This window comes from Columba livia, chromosome 2 (genome assembly GCF_036013475.1).
Source record: "Columba livia isolate bColLiv1 breed racing homer chromosome 2, bColLiv1.pat.W.v2, whole genome shotgun sequence".
Classification (NCBI taxonomy): Eukaryota; Metazoa; Chordata; class Aves; order Columbiformes; family Columbidae; genus Columba; species Columba livia.
Window position 1 is genome coordinate 8,183,963 of NC_088603.1, and position 18,002 is coordinate 8,201,964.

An 18,002-nucleotide genomic window follows, 5' to 3' on the forward strand; every position below is an offset into this window, starting at 1 on the left:
TCACTAGTTATTAATGCCAGATCACTGCAAAGGGAAGAGCATCTCTGTTCTCACTGGTTAGAACGGTCTATATGTGCAGAAATCCACTCATACTTTCTCTTAGTTTCTGTGGTTTATAGAATCATTTTTGTCAGAAAAGACCTTAAAGATCATCGAGCCCAACTGTTACCCTAACATTGCCAAGTCCACTACTAAACCCCGTCCCTAAGAACCTAATTCACGCTTCTTTTAAACCCCTCCAGGGATGGTGACTCCACCACTGCCCCGGGCAGCCTGTTCCAATGTCTGACAATCCTTTCCATGAAGAAACTTTTATCAATATCCGATCTAAACCTGCCCTGGTGGAACTTGAGGACATTTCTTCTCGTCCTATCACTTCTTACTTGGGAGAAGAGACAGTGCGACAGTTCTGAGGCTGTGCCTTCCCCCAGTAGAAAGGACAAGCATAGGGACACTGGCTGTCCCAAAAGTTCATTTCTTTCAACTTTTTTCTGCTTTGTTTTTCACACAAGTATATGGATTAAATAACTTAAAACAAGTGACATCTGAAACCAGTTAAATTCTGACAGAAGTATATCTGAAAGGTCCTAGCCAAGCTTGTTCAATTATTCATGATTAAAATTGATGGATCAAATTGTCACATCATTGACCTCAAACTTTAAAGCTACTTCCCATGCTGAAAGCATTGTGTGAGGGGTCACTGTAGTATATGGGCAAATGCGGTGGTTTATTGTAGATAAATCATCCAGGTTTTCAGTAGAAATGGAGGTACATGGAAAACTTAAAGATACTGGCTCTTTTCCTCAGAGAAGATGACATCTTAGCTGTGTGCACAGCTGTTGTGGACAATAGTGAACTTGAACTTGCTGCTTTCAATAAGATTTGCACTAGACTCTGCTCTGTTGGGAGGTTAAACTGTTGACAGCCCACCTCATAATGAACCATCCTCAAAGCCTGCAGAGATCTGGGATGTGGGAGGCTAAAGGGGTGATAAACATACCCTCTAACATCACTTCAAACTTGAGTTTGTGGGAAATACTTTTGAAAACAGCTTCACATGCGCTGCATGGTGTGTAGATGGCGCTGGCAGACTGCGAGCTGCAGGGAGAAATCCCGGCTGCGATGGTGCCCAGTTTATTTGCTGTATCAACCCTATTCTTGCCTTTCCTTTCCAAAATTGTAGGTATCCTCGAGCTGAAGACTGGGTAGGATTCATCTGGCTTATCTGTGCTTCAGCAAAAATGACAATGTTTGCTATTAATTAGTAAGTACAGAGTGGAGATGCTCTGTGGAGAGGCTGCCAAGCTGTTAGCTCTGCATTGTATTTGCACCAATGATAAGACACAAAAAAGGAAAGGTATTCCTGCCATTTCACGTGGAAGTCTCGGGTGATTACCACTGTAGCATGGGAGTACTGAGAAGCCCTGTTTGCTTCTATAACAGCTGTAATTAAATTTATAACATTACCTACGCTGGCTATTTAAGAGTAGCTTGATGCATCTGCAGTATTTTGTGGTTATGTTTGTGTCTGAGCGCAGGTATATTCCTGTGGAACAGCACGACCGCAAGTCATGCTGAAATCTTTTGCTGTTACTTGTGCTGTTTAATTAACATTGAAAATTATGATTTTAAAGAAACCAAAATTGTTTCTTCATTATTAAAAGCCAAACTTACTTAAATAGCGTTTCTCACAATACATTTACTTTTTTGTAATATGTTTGTTATGTATAATATTTCTCCTTATACTTTCTACACAATGTTGGCAAATATTGCCCTGTTTTAACAAAGTTAAGAGGCATGTGGCTTAATTATAGAATCATAGAAACATTTTGTTTAGAAGAGACCCTCAGGATCATGATTCACTTGCTCATGAAGCGCTTGGCTTCAGCTTGTGCCCCTTCTAGTTTTTACCCATAATAATTTTTATTAACAGTTATATGTTACTCTCACTACATGTCTCTGGTGGGGGGGTTGTGTCACTTTAAACAACACTAATTTAGGAAGGGAAGGGAAGAAAGGAAGGGAAACTGGGGTGTGTGGCTGAAGTTCCTATTCACCAGAAAAGCAGCGGATGCTTCTCAGTTTGGTGCTGCGAAGTCTGACGTGTCCAGCGAGCGTGTACTTGTACTGCGGTACAGGCTGCGCTGTGAAGATGCACAAATTTCATCACCTTGTGCTCGATAGCGTTGGGATCTACTGATACTTTTTGGTACTTTTATGTAGAAACCCTCCAAGATGATTGGTGTTTACCCCCCAGTTTCCTTCCAGAAACAGTCTGCTTTATTTACTTCTTGTGTGTGGAAGATCTTCAACGGTCTCTTCCAAGGGAATACATTCTTCTGAAGCAAATTTTCAACCAGTTAGCTAAAAGAAGTAAAACTCAGCTGGAGCCTCTTTCTGTCAGAGGGTCTGATAATCAGCGTTAGCTGTGAAACCTGTGGTCAGCGCAGAGCTGTTAAACCAGGTGAGGTGTGTTTGAGCAGGGTGAGATCAGAAGAATTCTTGTTTAAAGGAGGCAGCTGGAAACAGATGCTTAAATCCTGACTTCTGTTTTCTGGGAGGCCAGAGAATTCCCAGGCGGGCTGAAAACACAAATATCACTAGTAAGCTTTCTCCACAGAGGTATTTAGCATGCGTGACTGGTAAGTTTTTTTTGTTAAGTAGTTACTGGAATTACTATCCTATGTTACATTCAGTTATTCTAGAGAAGGTGTTGGCTGTGTGTGTGTGTGGTGGTTTCATAATTTCTTTATTTTTTTAAATCTGACAGTCTTTTCCCACTTTCATTGGGTCCTTTGTAAGTGGTGGGTGTGTTGCTTGAGGGGTGGGGAAAGTGTGTGGATTCTGCTTTCACTGAGAGTGAGGACAACCTGCCTTCTGCTGAGCTGTGTGAACTTACTGAAGCCCAGACGTGAGCAACCGCCTGCTGAAGAATTAGTGCAGTTTTGGCCCAGCGCTGACAAGAATTGCAGCGAGCAGGGGAACTGTAACTGTATAATTAACTATCTTATAATGGCAGCTGGTGAGACATTTTTTTACACATCCAAAATTCCGCTTGGCCTGGCTTGTTCAGAGATGTGATAATGAAATGACTCACCTTTTCAACAAGTATACCCTGGTGCTTCTGTTCTCCTTGACCAGTATTATTATTAAACTTCTTTCAGTGTATAGGAGCACTTGAATAATCATCATCTGAGGAAGGTGTAACCTCTTAGCTTCTAACCCTGGAATAATAAAAGATTCAGTGTTACTGTTAATCCGTAGTTGCATGAGTTGGTCTCAGATGTATTCAAACAATTATTCTTGGATATATTGTGCAATCTGTTTTTAGTGCTAGCATTTTCCACTTCTTGGAGTATACTTGACATTTAATTTGCTTTGAATAGAATTATTCCTTTCACTGCCTTTGCCAACTTCATTATCTCCAGGTAATATTTTCTGATGGCATCTTTTTAATTGCTGTTTCATCACTCAGGTTAGTCATTGTCTTATTTTTTCCTCCACTGGCAGTTTTCTTTTCCTATGTGGAGTGCATGACCACTTTGATGGAGGGGAATGGATGATCTTGTGTATGGGGGGAGCAGGGGGAATCTCCCTTCTGCTTTCATTTTAGGACCAACTATACATAGTGCTCCTCACCTTTGTCCTCTTTCTTTTGGGAAATGTTTCAGTAATGTTTTGGGGATGTGTGCCATTATTTTTAAGTACACCTGCCTTGTTATGCACTCTTCTAGATTGTAGATAATCTGAAGCTGTGAAGAAATGAGTTTTTCCTACTGATTCTTTTTTTTTTAATGTAAATAAACAGCTTTCTTCTCACTTTACATATTGCAAACAAGATTTTCCTTGTTACCAGTTGCTTAAAGTCCAGGTGGTTACTGCAAGTGTGAACACTTACCATGCATGTCTCTGAGTCTTCAGGTCTCTGTGCAGGCTGCCTGGCTGAGAACAGTGGTTCAGGATTCTTTCATTACATGCTCAGGCTTGGTCTGTAGTGTCAAAAACTATTACCGAGAGATAATCCTTTGACCCGTTTGTAATGAATTCTTGATCTCAGCTGAGTTCCTTGTGGACGTGTGTCTAAGGCTTCAGAAAGCACTGATTAGCACTTTGGTTTGCAGCTGCAGCGGTATGCAGGGCCGTTTTGTTGCGTACCAAGTTTGTTTTTCTGATTACAAAATGCATTTTTGCTGCCACCAATGCTGTGTTCTGGGGTTGCTGTTTTGAATTCCCCCCCACCTTTAAAATACCTTCCCTATTAGTCTATGACCCTGTAACATTATCAGAATTGAGGATGTGACATTCTAAAACCCCTATTCAAAATCCAAGTACGAGTCTGGGCTAAGAGGCTTTTGGTTCTGCTCTGAAAAGTAAGTAATACCAGGCAAGCAGGATGAATGTATTGCACCTTTCTCTGTGCTGCTGTCCTCTTTGGAGGTGTGCTTTTTGAAGAACCATTTGACTCGCTGGTAGCTATGCTTAGGAGTTTAACTCTTAAAATAATAATTTAAAAAAGAGTTCTAGATAACTTCAAAGCTTTTGGAAAGACACTAAGAGTAATATGATGAGGCTACTGCTTACTCTGAGCATCTCTGGGAAACTTTTTGATGTAGTGTCTTATTTCTGCTGCTCTACACATGTAGGGGGTACTAGTTCACCATTTTAATGGAATCCTTCTCTTTTGTAATAACATTTGATATAAAACTGTTCTTTAAAAGGGGTCAATAAAGAAAGCAGAGGACCATGGATCTCCTATGGAAATTGAGCAATGCTTAAGTTGTTCTGTGTAGCTTGTCAGCTTTCTAATGATGTTAAGATTCAAATAGTCACCTCTGCAGTGTTGACTTTCGGGAAACTTGCTTGAAGGCGGATTTAAATAATGCATCTTTAATTTCTGCACAGAATGTGGTCCTCTCAGGAGGATCCACGATGTTCAGGGACTTTGGACGACGACTGCAAAGGGATTTGAAGAGAGTAGTGGATGCGAGATTGCGACTTAGTGAGGAACTCAGTGGCGGTCGGATAAAAGTGAGTACGAATTTTGAGTGCATTAGTTACAAGAGTAGTGAAAGAAATAAAGTTCAGAATTTTCACCTCACTAGTGAAAATGCAATGTTGTAAAATGAGTAGTATATATGTATGTGGTATTAAACATGTTGGTAGCCTTGCAATGTATGACATGTCTTTACAGAAATCTTACTTGCTGTGGGCAGCCTCTAAGGGCATTTTTGGCTTTTCTTCTAGAAGATAAATGATCTTAGCAGTGGGCGAGAGTGATTTAACTGTTGTTCTAATACACATACTAATTGTGAAGAGTTTTATAACTTGGTCTCCTAGGGAGTATGGCAGACTGAGTAATAAGTGTGGGATGGTGATGTGAATGGAGGGGGGAAGATGTCTGGGTCTGAGCACTTTTGGTTTGTAAGGATCTTGCCAGAAAACATAAAACAACTAAATATGACTTGTTTTTTCTTAGCCCAAACCAGTTGAAGTTCAAGTGATAACACACCACATGCAGCGTTATGCAGTTTGGTTTGGCGGTTCCATGCTGGCTTCAACAGTAAGTCTGTGTCAAAATTGTTCTGATTTATTTATTTATTTTAATTTCGTGTTGTCTTCTGGCTCTAGTTGATCTGAGCACTAAGTTTTAAACCTTTTTGTTTTGATTCCGTTCTGGAATCCTTACCCAACTTTTATCCGAGTAAAATTTTTATAGGGAAGGTGGAAGCTTTACTTGTGTAAGGATGTTATGATTTGATGTAGTTTTGAAGTAGCTTTTACATGATAGTGGCGTGTTCCCTCCATTCTTGAAGTCAGAACTAGAGGTTAGTTAGGACTTCGGGAATACAGGATCTAAATCAATGATCTTAAACGTGAGAGGAAGCAAATACAGGAAAATGAGAGCAAGTCCTATCTCCAAAGTGGGATTTCTTATTGATGTGTTTAAAAGCAGTGTTCTGTCCAGACAAACTTTTCTTGATTAGTTGTATTCATACCCTAAGATTTCTAGGTTTATTCTATTTCAAAAATATAGTACCGCATCATAAAGCTGCAATCTACAAAAATGTTAAGGCATTAGTTTATTTGTTGTTTTTTCTACTTGATATATTCTTATGCTTTTGAGGGGATGTGTTTTATATTTTCATAGCCAGAGTTTTTCCAAGTATGTCACACCAAGAAAGACTATGAAGAGTATGGCCCTAGTATTTGTCGTCATAATCCTGTTTTTGGAGTCATGTCATAATGCTCGTCTGATGGAAACAAGATCTCTGATATCTTGCTGGTGAAGAAACTCATGTAAAGCAGAGGGAGGCAGCAGATACTGTAAATACTGAAGCAAGATGCGGTTATTGCTTGGAAGCATTTGGATCACCACCGTGCACTAAAGCACAACTTACAGCCCCAAGTCATTTCAGTAAAAGCCATTTCTCTGCTGACTACTTTAAAGCCTATCCTTCTTCCTTCCTAAATGTGAGGTAATTGAAAATAGGTAAGTCTCGGTTTAGGAGGTTGTGCAAATACTACTGAAACTGAATCTAGAAGAATAAGGCAGTGTTTTGCTGCTTGTGGAAAGATTGAAACCTTTCCCACTTGTGCCCTGATTCTGCAATCGAATCTTAGCAATGGAGCACTAAATACCACATTGCCTTTTGGGGGAGTTGGAATGGATGTAGGTACCTGCCCAAAAGGATTAGATTGCAGGATTGGGACTGTACTTTGTAAATGTAGGTTTTTTCATATCATTTTGTATTTTATGATATTGGTAGAGTGAATTGATGACTAGGTCTAAGCACGAACAGCTATCAATGTCATGGAGTGATGTTACGCTTTTCCAGGTGTGAGGCATGTATTGGAGTTATGCTGGGGAATAAAAAACAAAGCCATGTATGCTAGAAACTGATTTGTTCTTGTTTGGATGACACAAGTGATTTATAGTAGTGTATGAAGTTTATTATAGCCACTGTTAATTTGTTTTGAATTTTCTGAAACTGTTTTATAGAAGACGATGTTTTGTTTTGATGTTGGTGAGTGGTGGATGACACACAGGCCTTGCACCAGTGAAATAAAAGCTGTTAACATCTTTATTAGTGTTTGTGGTAGTCATGATTTACATACCCATCCATTTTATTTCACGAGGTTAGCTTTCTGTTCATATATCAATGTACATGGAATCACAGTAACACTGAAGTTGGGAGGGATGTGTGGAGATTTGTGGCCCAGACCCCTGCTCAGTGCAGGGCTCGCTTCAAAGTCAGACCTGGTTGCTCAGGCACAGTCAAGTTTCAAATTCCTGTGAATGGAGGTTCCTTAATGACTCTCCCAACCAGTTCTAAGGCTTCACTACCTTGTCACGGGTGGATGTTTTTGTGTTGTGGACACAGTGGTTGTTGTTCTATGGTTTAAATTTCAATAGAATAGGAAATCTTACTTTGTCTGTGCTGATATTTATCCAGTCTCTGTCAGCAGAGGTTTTATAGCAGTTTGTGCAGCCCAATAATTTGCAAGACACATCAATTTGGTTTTAACTGGCATGGAGGGATCACAACCAAGCAATTATTTGTTCAGCATAAATCAACAATTAAACAAAATGGGACTCCATGACTCAAGCCTGGTTCTGAATGCTTTTGAACTTTAAGTTTAGCTCTGAGGAGAAACACACTGAAGCTTACTTTGCTCAGTCATCTCACTAAGAAATAAATGGGTAATCTAACATAACATGTACCATTTCAGCTTGTTCCAGTGTTACATCAGCAAGTCTATGTTTACATCTGTGTTTCAAGCCTGTCACTACACTGGTGACTACTTAGGTTTTTACCCTATACAGCAGAATCCAGAACCATGAGCCCGGCGTGGCTGGAGTCAGGCTTCAGAGGAAGATGGACGTGTTTAGTGCATCGAGCAAGTGTGGGCCAAAACGCTGGCGTGCTCACTTGGTGCTACAAAATAGGGAATGCTGGGCATGTGGCATAGTTGCATGTGTCATGCCACCGGTTTTAACTAGGAATTGAGATATCTTTGAGTTGGCAGGAGCTGGTATTTTCACTGCACACTTCTGACATAAGATGTAGGCAACCCATTTTTTGGGGAAAAAAACTTGTTTCAAAAGTAAGCAAGACTCACATTGAGCATATTTCCTCATGTGTTTTTATGTTGTCTTTGCATTAAAAAAGCATGGATAGTAATAAAGCTAATACAGGATGTTTGAATGACATGAACCTGAGTTTTCCCATTGTTCAATTTTTTGGAAGGCTGACCTACCATTCACTACAGACCAAGAGAGTTTAAAACAGTCATTGGGGGGAAAAAACTAAGGTGAGATGTGTCAGAGGAGAGATGCAAATGTGAGTTGTCAGACCCTTTTCTTTTGTCTTGCTGACTGTTTTTTATTTTCATTGTGTGGTTGGACCAGGCTGCCCAGGGAGGTTGTGGAGTCTCCTTCTCTGCAGACATTCCAACCCGCCTGGACACCTTCCTGTGTAACCTCATCTGGGTGTTCCTGCTCCATGGGGGGATTGCACTGGATGAGCTTTTGAGGTCCCTTCCAATCCCTGACATTCTTTAATTTGAGGTTTGTTGTCCCCAGTGGCCAGTACAGGGGGACGGTCACTGCCCTGGGCCTGCTGGCCACACTATTGCTGATACAAGCCAGGATGCTGTTGGCTGTCTTTGCCACCTGGGCACACGCTGGCTCATGTTCAGCCTCTGTTGGCCAGCACCCCCAGATCCTTTTCCCCCAGGCAGTTTTCAGCTGCTCTTCCCCGAGTTTGTAGCAGTACATGGGGTTCTGACTTTTATAATTGAGGTTTCTGACTTTGAGGGTTTATGATACCGTATGCCCATTAGAAAAGGGGATTACCTGTCCCCATAAACCAATTAGCAAATGATGTGTTTTAGCCATGATTAAGTTTAACTTGATTTGAGTCAATGCTCTAAAAGTGGAAGGTATTGTTTCCTGCTACTGGTCCTCTATTTTCATTTTTTCAGTAATATTTAAAAGCACTTCAGACTTTTTGAACCTGAAGAGCATTGTGTGTATATTCAGTGTGGTACTTTCAATTAAATACAATTAGTCTTGACGTGAACTGGAGTACTGCTCTTTCTGTAAATAATTCATTCTTTATGATCACTGGGTTCTTTCTCGTCTGGAAGAATTACTGTTGTGCCAAACAAGTGTTGGAGACAGAACAAGTGAAAAGCTGATTTAAAACCACGGGAGATACTGAGCATAGATAAGTAGCCTCCTGCTTAATTGAAAAGTGCATTTCGTAATATCAAGTAGTGCTGTGTGGTGGCTGTCAGATAATTACAGTGAATGAAAACTCAGGTAAAACTGTGGCAAAGGAATAGCCAGTTACCTCATTTTTATTTGCTCATCTTTTTGCAAAAGGCAAAGAAAACCACAAAGGAAGCAGTGAAGGGGAGCGTCCATATAATTTTTCAACTTCTTCGGTTTATTTTCTGCAAGGTGAATGTACGTGATAGAAGAAAGAGGCAGGATAGTGTTTGTCCACAGCTTCGGTGTCTGCTTTTGTTCTTACTGTTTCACATCTGTTGACTTTCCTGTAGACACTCAAGGCCTCACCCAAAGTCAGCAGAAAAGAATTCCCTTTGGCGTTATTGATCCTATAAAGTTTTACAAACCTTTCCATCTCTTACTGCCGCCTACCAAGTCAGTCTTGGCTGTGCTGCATCATTTTGGGCAAATCACTTCACTTCTGTGTGCTTGCTTCTGATCTTTTCCTACCAACTGCCTCTGAGATGTATACCTGAGCATTTGTCTGCGCTGACATTACTGTCAGATCCTCAGGTGCAGATGCCTGACATGGTCACTTTGGCGTCAAAGAGAGTAGCAGAATTGTATCCCAAGGGAAAGTCGTCTCATCCTGGTATATATGCACCTAAAACAGGTTGGTTGGCTCATCCTTTGGCAGAGCTTTCTCCATTCAGTTGACTATAAAAATTGATCATGTCTAGCACAGATGTTGCGTCTAATCCTTCAAGGCTCAAAGTTAGAGGAATATGAAAAATTCCTACCCTGCTTTTGGTCTCTGGGTGCTGGGGACCCTCAAGCAGTGTGGTGAGGCAGCAGAGTTGTTGAGGAGAAGAGCTCATGCCCTGTACCCTTGAAAACCGGTGGAGATGAGTGCTGTGCTGTTTTGGCTTCCACGTGGTTTGAGGATGTTTTTTGTTTTTTTCACCTTAACTATTTAAATGAACAGCCTCTGCGGTCCTGCTTGCATGTTCACAGCTTTAGTTTAACTGCCTGGTTTAAACTGCCCGTTATTTGCAGCTTATTCACGTGCAAGGTAGAGCTGTGCTAGCGCGGCAGTTTTGCCTCGGGAGCAGCCGCCGTGCTGTGCTCTCGCAGCGTTCCGGACAGAGCTCCCATGAGGCACTGGCTTCCTCACGTGTACCAGCACTTGTCACACTGTTCTAGAACAAAATTTTGTCCTCTCTATCAGCAGCGTGGCTTTGGTGACATCCGTGTCTTGCAGCACCCTCCTGCCAGGCAGAGAAAAGGCACCAGAGCAGCCTAAGAATGTCTGCTGCCTCCAGCTGTTGTTGAAGTAGAGGTCAAGCTAAATCAGGACATTTGGATCATTTCTCAACTTGCCCTCTGGTGGAATTTGTAAGAAGAGGAAACATTTTGTAATTCCTCAGGGCTTTAAATTGCTTTCATTTTTTACCAATATGTTACAATGAAAGGTAGGTGTTCTACTTGGGGAGAGGAATGGGGTTATTAAGTACCTCTAAACAATTAAACAAATTCCTTCTCCTTCTCTAGTGCTATTTCTCTTTAAGTTCTCTAGAGTTCAGCTGATGAATGTAACTAGGTTATATTATTAATCATTGTTTCTTACTTATGTCTAGTTTGAAACCTGGTGCTGCTTTGCTTGTGGTCTCAGGAGCCTGCTACATTTTCCCGGTTGTTCTAAAATTAAAGATTTTACATTTCCTGACAAAAACGACATCTCGTGTTATATGTGAATACTTGAAAAATCATGAAGGAATTTTTTCCTCACTTCCAATTTATCTTCCTCTATAATTAGAGCAAGGAAGTGATAAGGCTACTGGTAATGGGAGATGCTTAACCCTTTGCCTGCTGGGGAAACAATGAGCTGATGTGGATTTGGAAAGTCAGACAATAAAGGGTATTTATAAGGATAAAGGCCACCACACATCTAGAGTTTGCCATCACGTGCATCTTGTGTTTGTGATGTGTGTGCATCTCCGGTTTAAGAAGTGCTGCCCTATTCTGTCTGTTGTACATCAGGAAATAAAGGGGCAGGTAGTTTAACTGGGAGGCTGCAGTCATCTCAAGCACTTTTTCAGCAGTTTGCCGTGCTATTGTTTTTCTAGCACCCTGTGGGGTAATGACAAGAGTTGCAGCCACTTTTACAAAGAGAAAATGGTTTGCTGCCTTCGACAGGTGGTAGATAGTGTATATGAAAGAGAGATACATTTTTAATGCAAACATGTATTGCTTGTTATTCTATTTCTACTGGTAATCTGTAGTTTTGTACAGGAGACAGATGCTTTGGGTCAGTTCTGATAAGGATGTAGTAAAAACAAAATAGAAGATACATTGTTGAGGAGATGGGCACCCAGAGTAGCTCCAGAATTGGCAGCTGGGTGATAAGGGTCCCCTGATCTGGACTGGTCACTTAGGGTGACAGGAATTATGAGCAGCCAGCCCCTAGGAAATACTGGGCATGACCGTGTCCTAATTTTTGTCCTTTGGATCCAGAAACAGGATTCGTTTGGGGTAGAGAGGTGTTACAGGGAAAGGTTCAGATTGGGTATCAGGAAAAAATTCTTCACAGAAAGGGTTGTGAAGCATTGGAACAGGCTGCCCAGGGAAGCAGTGGAGTCACCGTTCCTGGAGGGGTTTAAAAGGCATTTAGACGAGGTTCTTAGGGACATGGTTTAGTGCCAGAGTTGGGTTATGGTTGGACTCAATGACCTTAAGGGTCTCTTCCAACCAAAATGATTCTGTATTTCTATGACTACCCTCCTTCAGAGTTCACTAACTCGGCAGGGCTCAGCCTTTTTAACGTGGCAGGTGGCGTCCTCCTCTGAGGTGCCAACCTTGGGGTAGGAGCAGCTGCTGAGGAAACTTCTCAGCAGGCTGAAGGGGTTTCTCCTGGTTTTGAAGCCTCTTACAGCAGGAGAGGATGTGAGAGGCTGGATGGAGCATCCAGGACTGGAGCGGGCAAGGTTTTATTTTCTGCATTTGGACTGTTTATGCATTTGTAGTAGTAATCGTTGGTTACAAATACAAGTAACTCTTGGATCAGTGAAGAGGTCCTTGAACACTGTGTTACCTACTTGAGAATAATGGCTAGGTTCCCAATTATCTTTTCAGTTTTTGCTTTCCAGTTGTACATGTTGTACATATGTTGTACATGTTCTTAGGCTGTAGATAAGCAAAAGGTTTAAGCAAACTGTGTCATCTTCCTTGGCTCTGGTTTTCCAGGGTAAAACCAAAATGTTGACACTATCAATGTGAAGAGCGTAGGAGATGACCAGAGGAGTAATCCTTACTAGCACTTGGGTATATGGTCTATTTTGGTTTCACTCCATTTCAGACTGGGTCAGCATCTACTGTAGTTTAAGTCCTCTTAATTTCTTGCCAAAGAATTGCTAGAAATCTATTTCTGCCATTTGCTTGACAGTTGATTGATGTAAGTGGCAATTTATGACACAGATTTCTTTCAGCAGTTTTAATTTGTGCGTCCAGAAAGGTACTCCAGAAAACCAACTATTGGTGCAACAAATATGCAAAGCGAGAGTAGAAATCCTCATGTTTCGTGGCTGTGTATCCTGATGCTTGTTAATCATGATTCTTGTTTAATAGCCTGCATCACTGGCTGTGCTGTCGCTTTTACGGTGGCTTACTTGCAAAATGTTTTAGTACATTTGTTCATCTAGTCATAGAGTATGTCCATAATGCATTAGATGATATTGGCAATTAAAGGATTAGAGCTAGGATATAATTATGGCCGTGTGGAAGAGAGTTTTCAAATTATTCTGCTGCAGTCTGTAATTACACTGTGTGTGCCCCTGATGCCAAGGATTAACAGGGGGATTACAAACTATTTTCCTGTAACGTGCAGTTCGTGGATACGTAGTTTACAGTTCTCTGGCTTTGAGGAGCCAGTCACCTCTCATGGGAAACGCTATTATGGGATGCTGTCCAGTGGAATGCTGCTGGTATATTATGTTTGTTTCTCTCTCTCCCTCAACCCAGAGTTTATCATGCGGTGACTAGTCAGGGCAGCTCAAATCTTGAGCAGACAACCCTTAAATTGGAGTATTAAGGAAGTGAAAGCAGAGAAGCTTCAGTAGGCAGCCTTGCACTGTTAAACTTGCTTATATTTTGTACTCTTCCTCACACCAGAGACATCTTAGCTAGATGCTCTGGATTCTTCATCTCCGTGGAACGGAGATGGGAGCCTTTGTGATGTTATTATGTCTTACACAAACAGTAGGATTTAAACGTTTTCTTTCTGTATATCTGAAAATAATGTACTCAGCAATCAGCGCTGCTCTGAAGAACTTCAGTTGTTTAGTTGTAATGAAGATAAACCGATGTTGATGCTATTCAAAATGGATGAGAATGTAACTATTTGAAAAAGCAAAATAGTGCTGAACTGTTTAGTTGAATCCCCAAATGGGAAGCGTAGGCTTCTTTCTGCTGAATTACAACAAGAACACTAAATGTCATTTAGTTTTCTGTGAACTTGGATGACTCTCTTTAAAGGTAATATCAAACTTTATATTAACTTCAAAATGCAACATCTTGCTTCCCATGTCAGTTCTGGGTGGTTATAGCAATTAAATGTGCTCAAAACCCTCCTTTGGCACAGAGACCCACTTGCATGGAACAGCCTGTTCTTATCAAACTCTGTTTAATTTACTAGCATAAGTTGAACCTGTGTATTTTCAGTGATGGAGTGATGCCAAATATTTCAAACAGGCTATTTTATTTTCTTAAGGTTCCAGATCTTTGTCCTGCTCTTTTTATTTTCCACACGAACCTGATTTATATTTTAGGAAAAGGCTTCTACTATAGTTGCTGAAGGAACATGAGCCTCGGGCTGTCGGGTGACAATGACAAATACTCTCCAATTTGTTTTGAAATAATATCATAATTTTTAAGCCAATGTTTCAGTTCTTCATGTCAGAATAATATTTAAAAATATAAGTTGTACATGTGTAAGAATACAAGGTCAGCTTATATTCTTTCTGTAGTGTAGGGTGGTGGGTTTTGCAGTTTTCCATATTTAACAGTTTTTTTTCCCTTAGTCTTTTAATTTCACTCTTTTGCATGAGTTAACATCACGTAACCTCAGTGCGGCTTTCATTGTAGAGATGTATGTAGCATCTAGTTCTCTTTGAGAATCTTTCCTCCTGATGGGAGTGTGTGAGAAGGAAAAAACCCAGCTTGACTTTTCTATTTCTCCGGATAGCTTTACGGAACTATAAATGGAACAATTTGTTCTGGAGCATTGCCGCAAATAAGGCCTGGCAGCTGGAACCGGCCTGCTATGTGCATTGCATGAACATTAAAGCCCCTGTGTCTTTTAACTTCAAGCAGAAGATGCTTTAAAATTGCAATGAATATTTTTCGTGTCTGTATGTGTTCTCCCTGTTCCCCTCTGCCCCAGTTTTCTTCTGTTTTGGACCTAAAAAATTTGCATGGATGTCTTGATGAAGTTATTAAATCAACAGAAGAGATTAGCTGTGACAAAACGGCTCCTTTCAGTGGGAATGGGAAGACTTTTTGGGCCACTCTGCTAGAAGTAGTTTCTTTGCATAGTCATTTTTCTGAACGGGGAATACAATTCCCAGCATTTGGCAAGACGCAGACTTTGGAACCTGTGTGTTCCCAAATGGGTTAAAGAAATTGTAAAGCAGAATTATACACGCTGCTAGATGCAGTTGCCATCGTGCTTTGCATAGCAGCGGAATAGCACTGAAAAACAAATTGTTAAAATCAGTAAATGACAAGTTTAACGGTGTTATTTTTTCAAAGCCAAGCATTGCTTTCTGTTTCATAGGCCAGACTGTATGCTCAATGAAAAACAAAACAAGCAAATCTTTAAAGAATAGCGATTTAAATCTATCCTGTGAATTGGAGACGCTGGGTCATGAGTACTCCAAAGTCTTAATAACCGAAGGTAACGCTGAAGTTAATTCCCCTTTCCTCTTCTGGGGCTAAATGTAATCGGGCAACAGATCAGTGCTATCATCAGTTACACTGCATGGATATAAATATCCGAAAAATTACACAAAGTCAACTGCAGCAAAGCCAACTCAATTCTTTCCCAAGGGAAGGTCTGCTTGTTCCAATCATGATTTGCGCCACGGGCTTTTATAGCAGGACGGCAAAAATCTTATAAAAATTGTATTAGAGTAGGATCAGCCACCCTTAAACGTATTAGGCTTCCAGCTGTGAGCAAATTTGTCCCAGAAGCCCGGGGAGATTTGAGCGAGGTTCCTAATTTTCTTAAAATCTTTCTTTAATAGTGTCTATTATTAAAGCTATTTCTCCCTCCTGGGTGTGTACAGAGAAACAAGCAACTCGTGATTAAATGCATGTTGGGATCCTGGCCATAGCCCTTACTGATTCACGAGCCATTGCGTCTTCAGAAGCAAAAAGACAATCACGCTCCAGAGAGCGCGCTTTAATTGTTCAAATAGGTGCATTAAACTTTTACACATGAATAATAAATTACGTGGAAGTAGATCTGTCTCTCTGCAGCTCTTTTATCTCTGCTCCAGCAATCAGCAGGCGCATCAGCAGCCCAGGGAGATCATTCAGGTACCTTCTGGGTTGGTGCTCATAGGTCGCCTTTGTTTTTCAGGATTGAGTTTGCGTTTCTGCTGCCTTTAGGGAGACAGTTCTGCAGCTTCTCAAAGCAACTGTTACTTGAAATGAGATGCCCTGAATTAGGCACTGTTATTATTATTTTTAATGCATGTAAGGAAAGAAAAGTGCCAATGACTTGGATACTGTATTTTGTGATCAGGCAGAGTGTAATAAGGCTCAGCACTTGTGAGCTGGAGAATGAACCTAACAGGCAAGAGCACACGCACAGTGTGGATATCAAAGTAAAAGCCACCTTTCTTTAAATGAGGCAAGTTTAAATGAATTAGAATGATCCATTTTCCTTGTTCACTGGGGTATGCTGAAATTCTCTCCAAGCAGCATCAGCTGTGAGGATGATTTCTGGATTGGCACAACTGGGAGCTGAGCTGGGATCAATTAGATCACGGGAAAGGCGCTGGCCTTGAGCAGAACCCCTTGGCTTTGGCTGTCCCAGACTGGGTGTAGTGAACAAGACTCAAGGAGGATTCATGATGGGCTGCTTGCCATTTTCTCAGCCAGACTACACTAGTCCAAAAAACATTTTTTACTAAGCACTTCTTCATGAAAGGAGACTTTTTGTGTGTGTGGAAAATAAAGCATTTCAATCCCCAAACTGAAGAACTGCAAATTAAGTGCCACTGTTAAGCTGCACTTTCACAGATTGGTACTGGTTGGGGTTTAGCTTTCCTTTGGGATTACAAGGAAGTGCTTCCAGGATTCTTCACCTTTATTTTTGTTGGCTGGTTGGTTTTCTTTTGGAGAATAAGTTTTCATTTAATTCAAAAAAATCTTCTCAGAAGAGTTTGGTCAAAATGCACTTTTGGTTTTGTGGCTGAAACTCCAATAAACCTCATATTTTAACCAATTTTATGTACTGTCAGAGATGCACTCATGCTACCCGACCTTTGCAGCAATAATTAAGAGCAGATGCTAATTATCTTCAATCCAGATGATCTCTGATGTGGTGAGTACTGACGAGGAAAACATTCCTGGCCAACACTAGCGTATCTCTTGCTCTAGATATTTTTCTTTATTTTATTGTCTTGTTGACCACGTTGTCACAGCTTTTCAGCTCTCTGGGCAGCAGAATAGAGACAGATGTGAGCAAATCCACCTGGAAGGGGTTGTATGATGAAAAACTTGTTACTTTACAACCATTCCTTCTCCTGAAGGTGGCAGCTTGCACGCAAGAAAGAGAGTCCTCACGTTTGATATTCTTGATTCCTCAGTGGATGCTCAAGTAACTCACTGCTGTGTGCTGAGAAAACAGGGTTGTCACCCTGAGATGAGGTGTTATTTTTTAGGACAGAATTAATCTGTTTGCCTTTGAGCCTCAAAGATACCTAAATCTGAGCTCATCAGTTTTGGCTCCCCTCATAATCCTAGGAGAGAAGTACGTGCCCGTGAATGCAATCACACAGGTCTAAAATAGGTCAGGTAAATTATTTTGTGGCACCGCCTCTTTCTTTTAATGAAGAAAAATCCTCGCAGATCAAGATACGCAGTGGAACTTCGGTGAGAAGAGTTTTCTTCTCAGGAACTCCAATCTGTCTCACAAGCTCGGGCTCAGATTTTCTGATGATCTCTCTGGTCTCTGACAAGCGGAGATGTTTGCTGAACCTTCTGGGGTGTATTAGAAGGGGGGGTGGTTATTAGGCCTAGAGGGGTTCTCCTGCCCCTCTACTCTTCCCTGGTGAGACCACACCTGGAATATTGTGTCCAGTTCTGGGCCCCTCTGTTCCAGCAGAACAGGGAACTGCTTGGAGAGGGTCCAGCGCAGGGCAACAAAGATGCTGAAGGGAGTGGAGCATCTCCCGTGTGAGGAAAGGCTGAGGGAGCTGGGGCTCTGGAGCTGGAGAAGAGGAGACTGAGGGGTGACCTCATTAATGTTTACAGATATGAGTGTCAGGAGGATGGAGCCAGGCTCTTCTCAGTGACAACCAATGACAGGACAAGGGGTAATGGGTACAAACTGGAACACAAAAGGTTCCACTTAAATTTGGGAAGAAACTTCTTCTCAGTGAGGGTGACAGAGCCTGGCCCAGGCTGCCCAGGGAGGTTGTGGAGTCTCCTTGTCTGCAGACATTCCAACCCGCCTGGACACCTTCCTGTGTAACCTCATCTG

At 41.4% G+C, this 18,002-nt stretch overlaps 1 protein-coding gene across 3 annotated transcripts in view; it reads left to right on the top strand.

The window, feature by feature from the left end:
- The window catches only part of ACTR3B (actin related protein 3B), a 167,715-nt gene that overhangs the window by 20,043 nt on the left and 129,670 nt on the right, over positions 1 to 18,002 (top strand). Inside the window, exons 10-12 of one of the 3 annotated variants that reach the window (XM_065050441.1) lie at positions 4,903 to 5,028; positions 5,477 to 5,560; positions 6,149 to 7,085. In XM_065050441.1, the coding sequence (XP_064906513.1) occupies positions 4,903 to 5,028; positions 5,477 to 5,560; positions 6,149 to 6,244 (306 nt within the window). In that variant the 3' untranslated portion in view covers positions 6,245 to 7,085. Of the gene's footprint in view, positions 1 to 4,902; positions 5,029 to 5,476; positions 5,561 to 6,148; positions 7,086 to 18,002 lie in introns of those variants that run through there. The other 2 variants (XM_065050440.1, XM_065050442.1) reach the window with 2 other exon arrangements.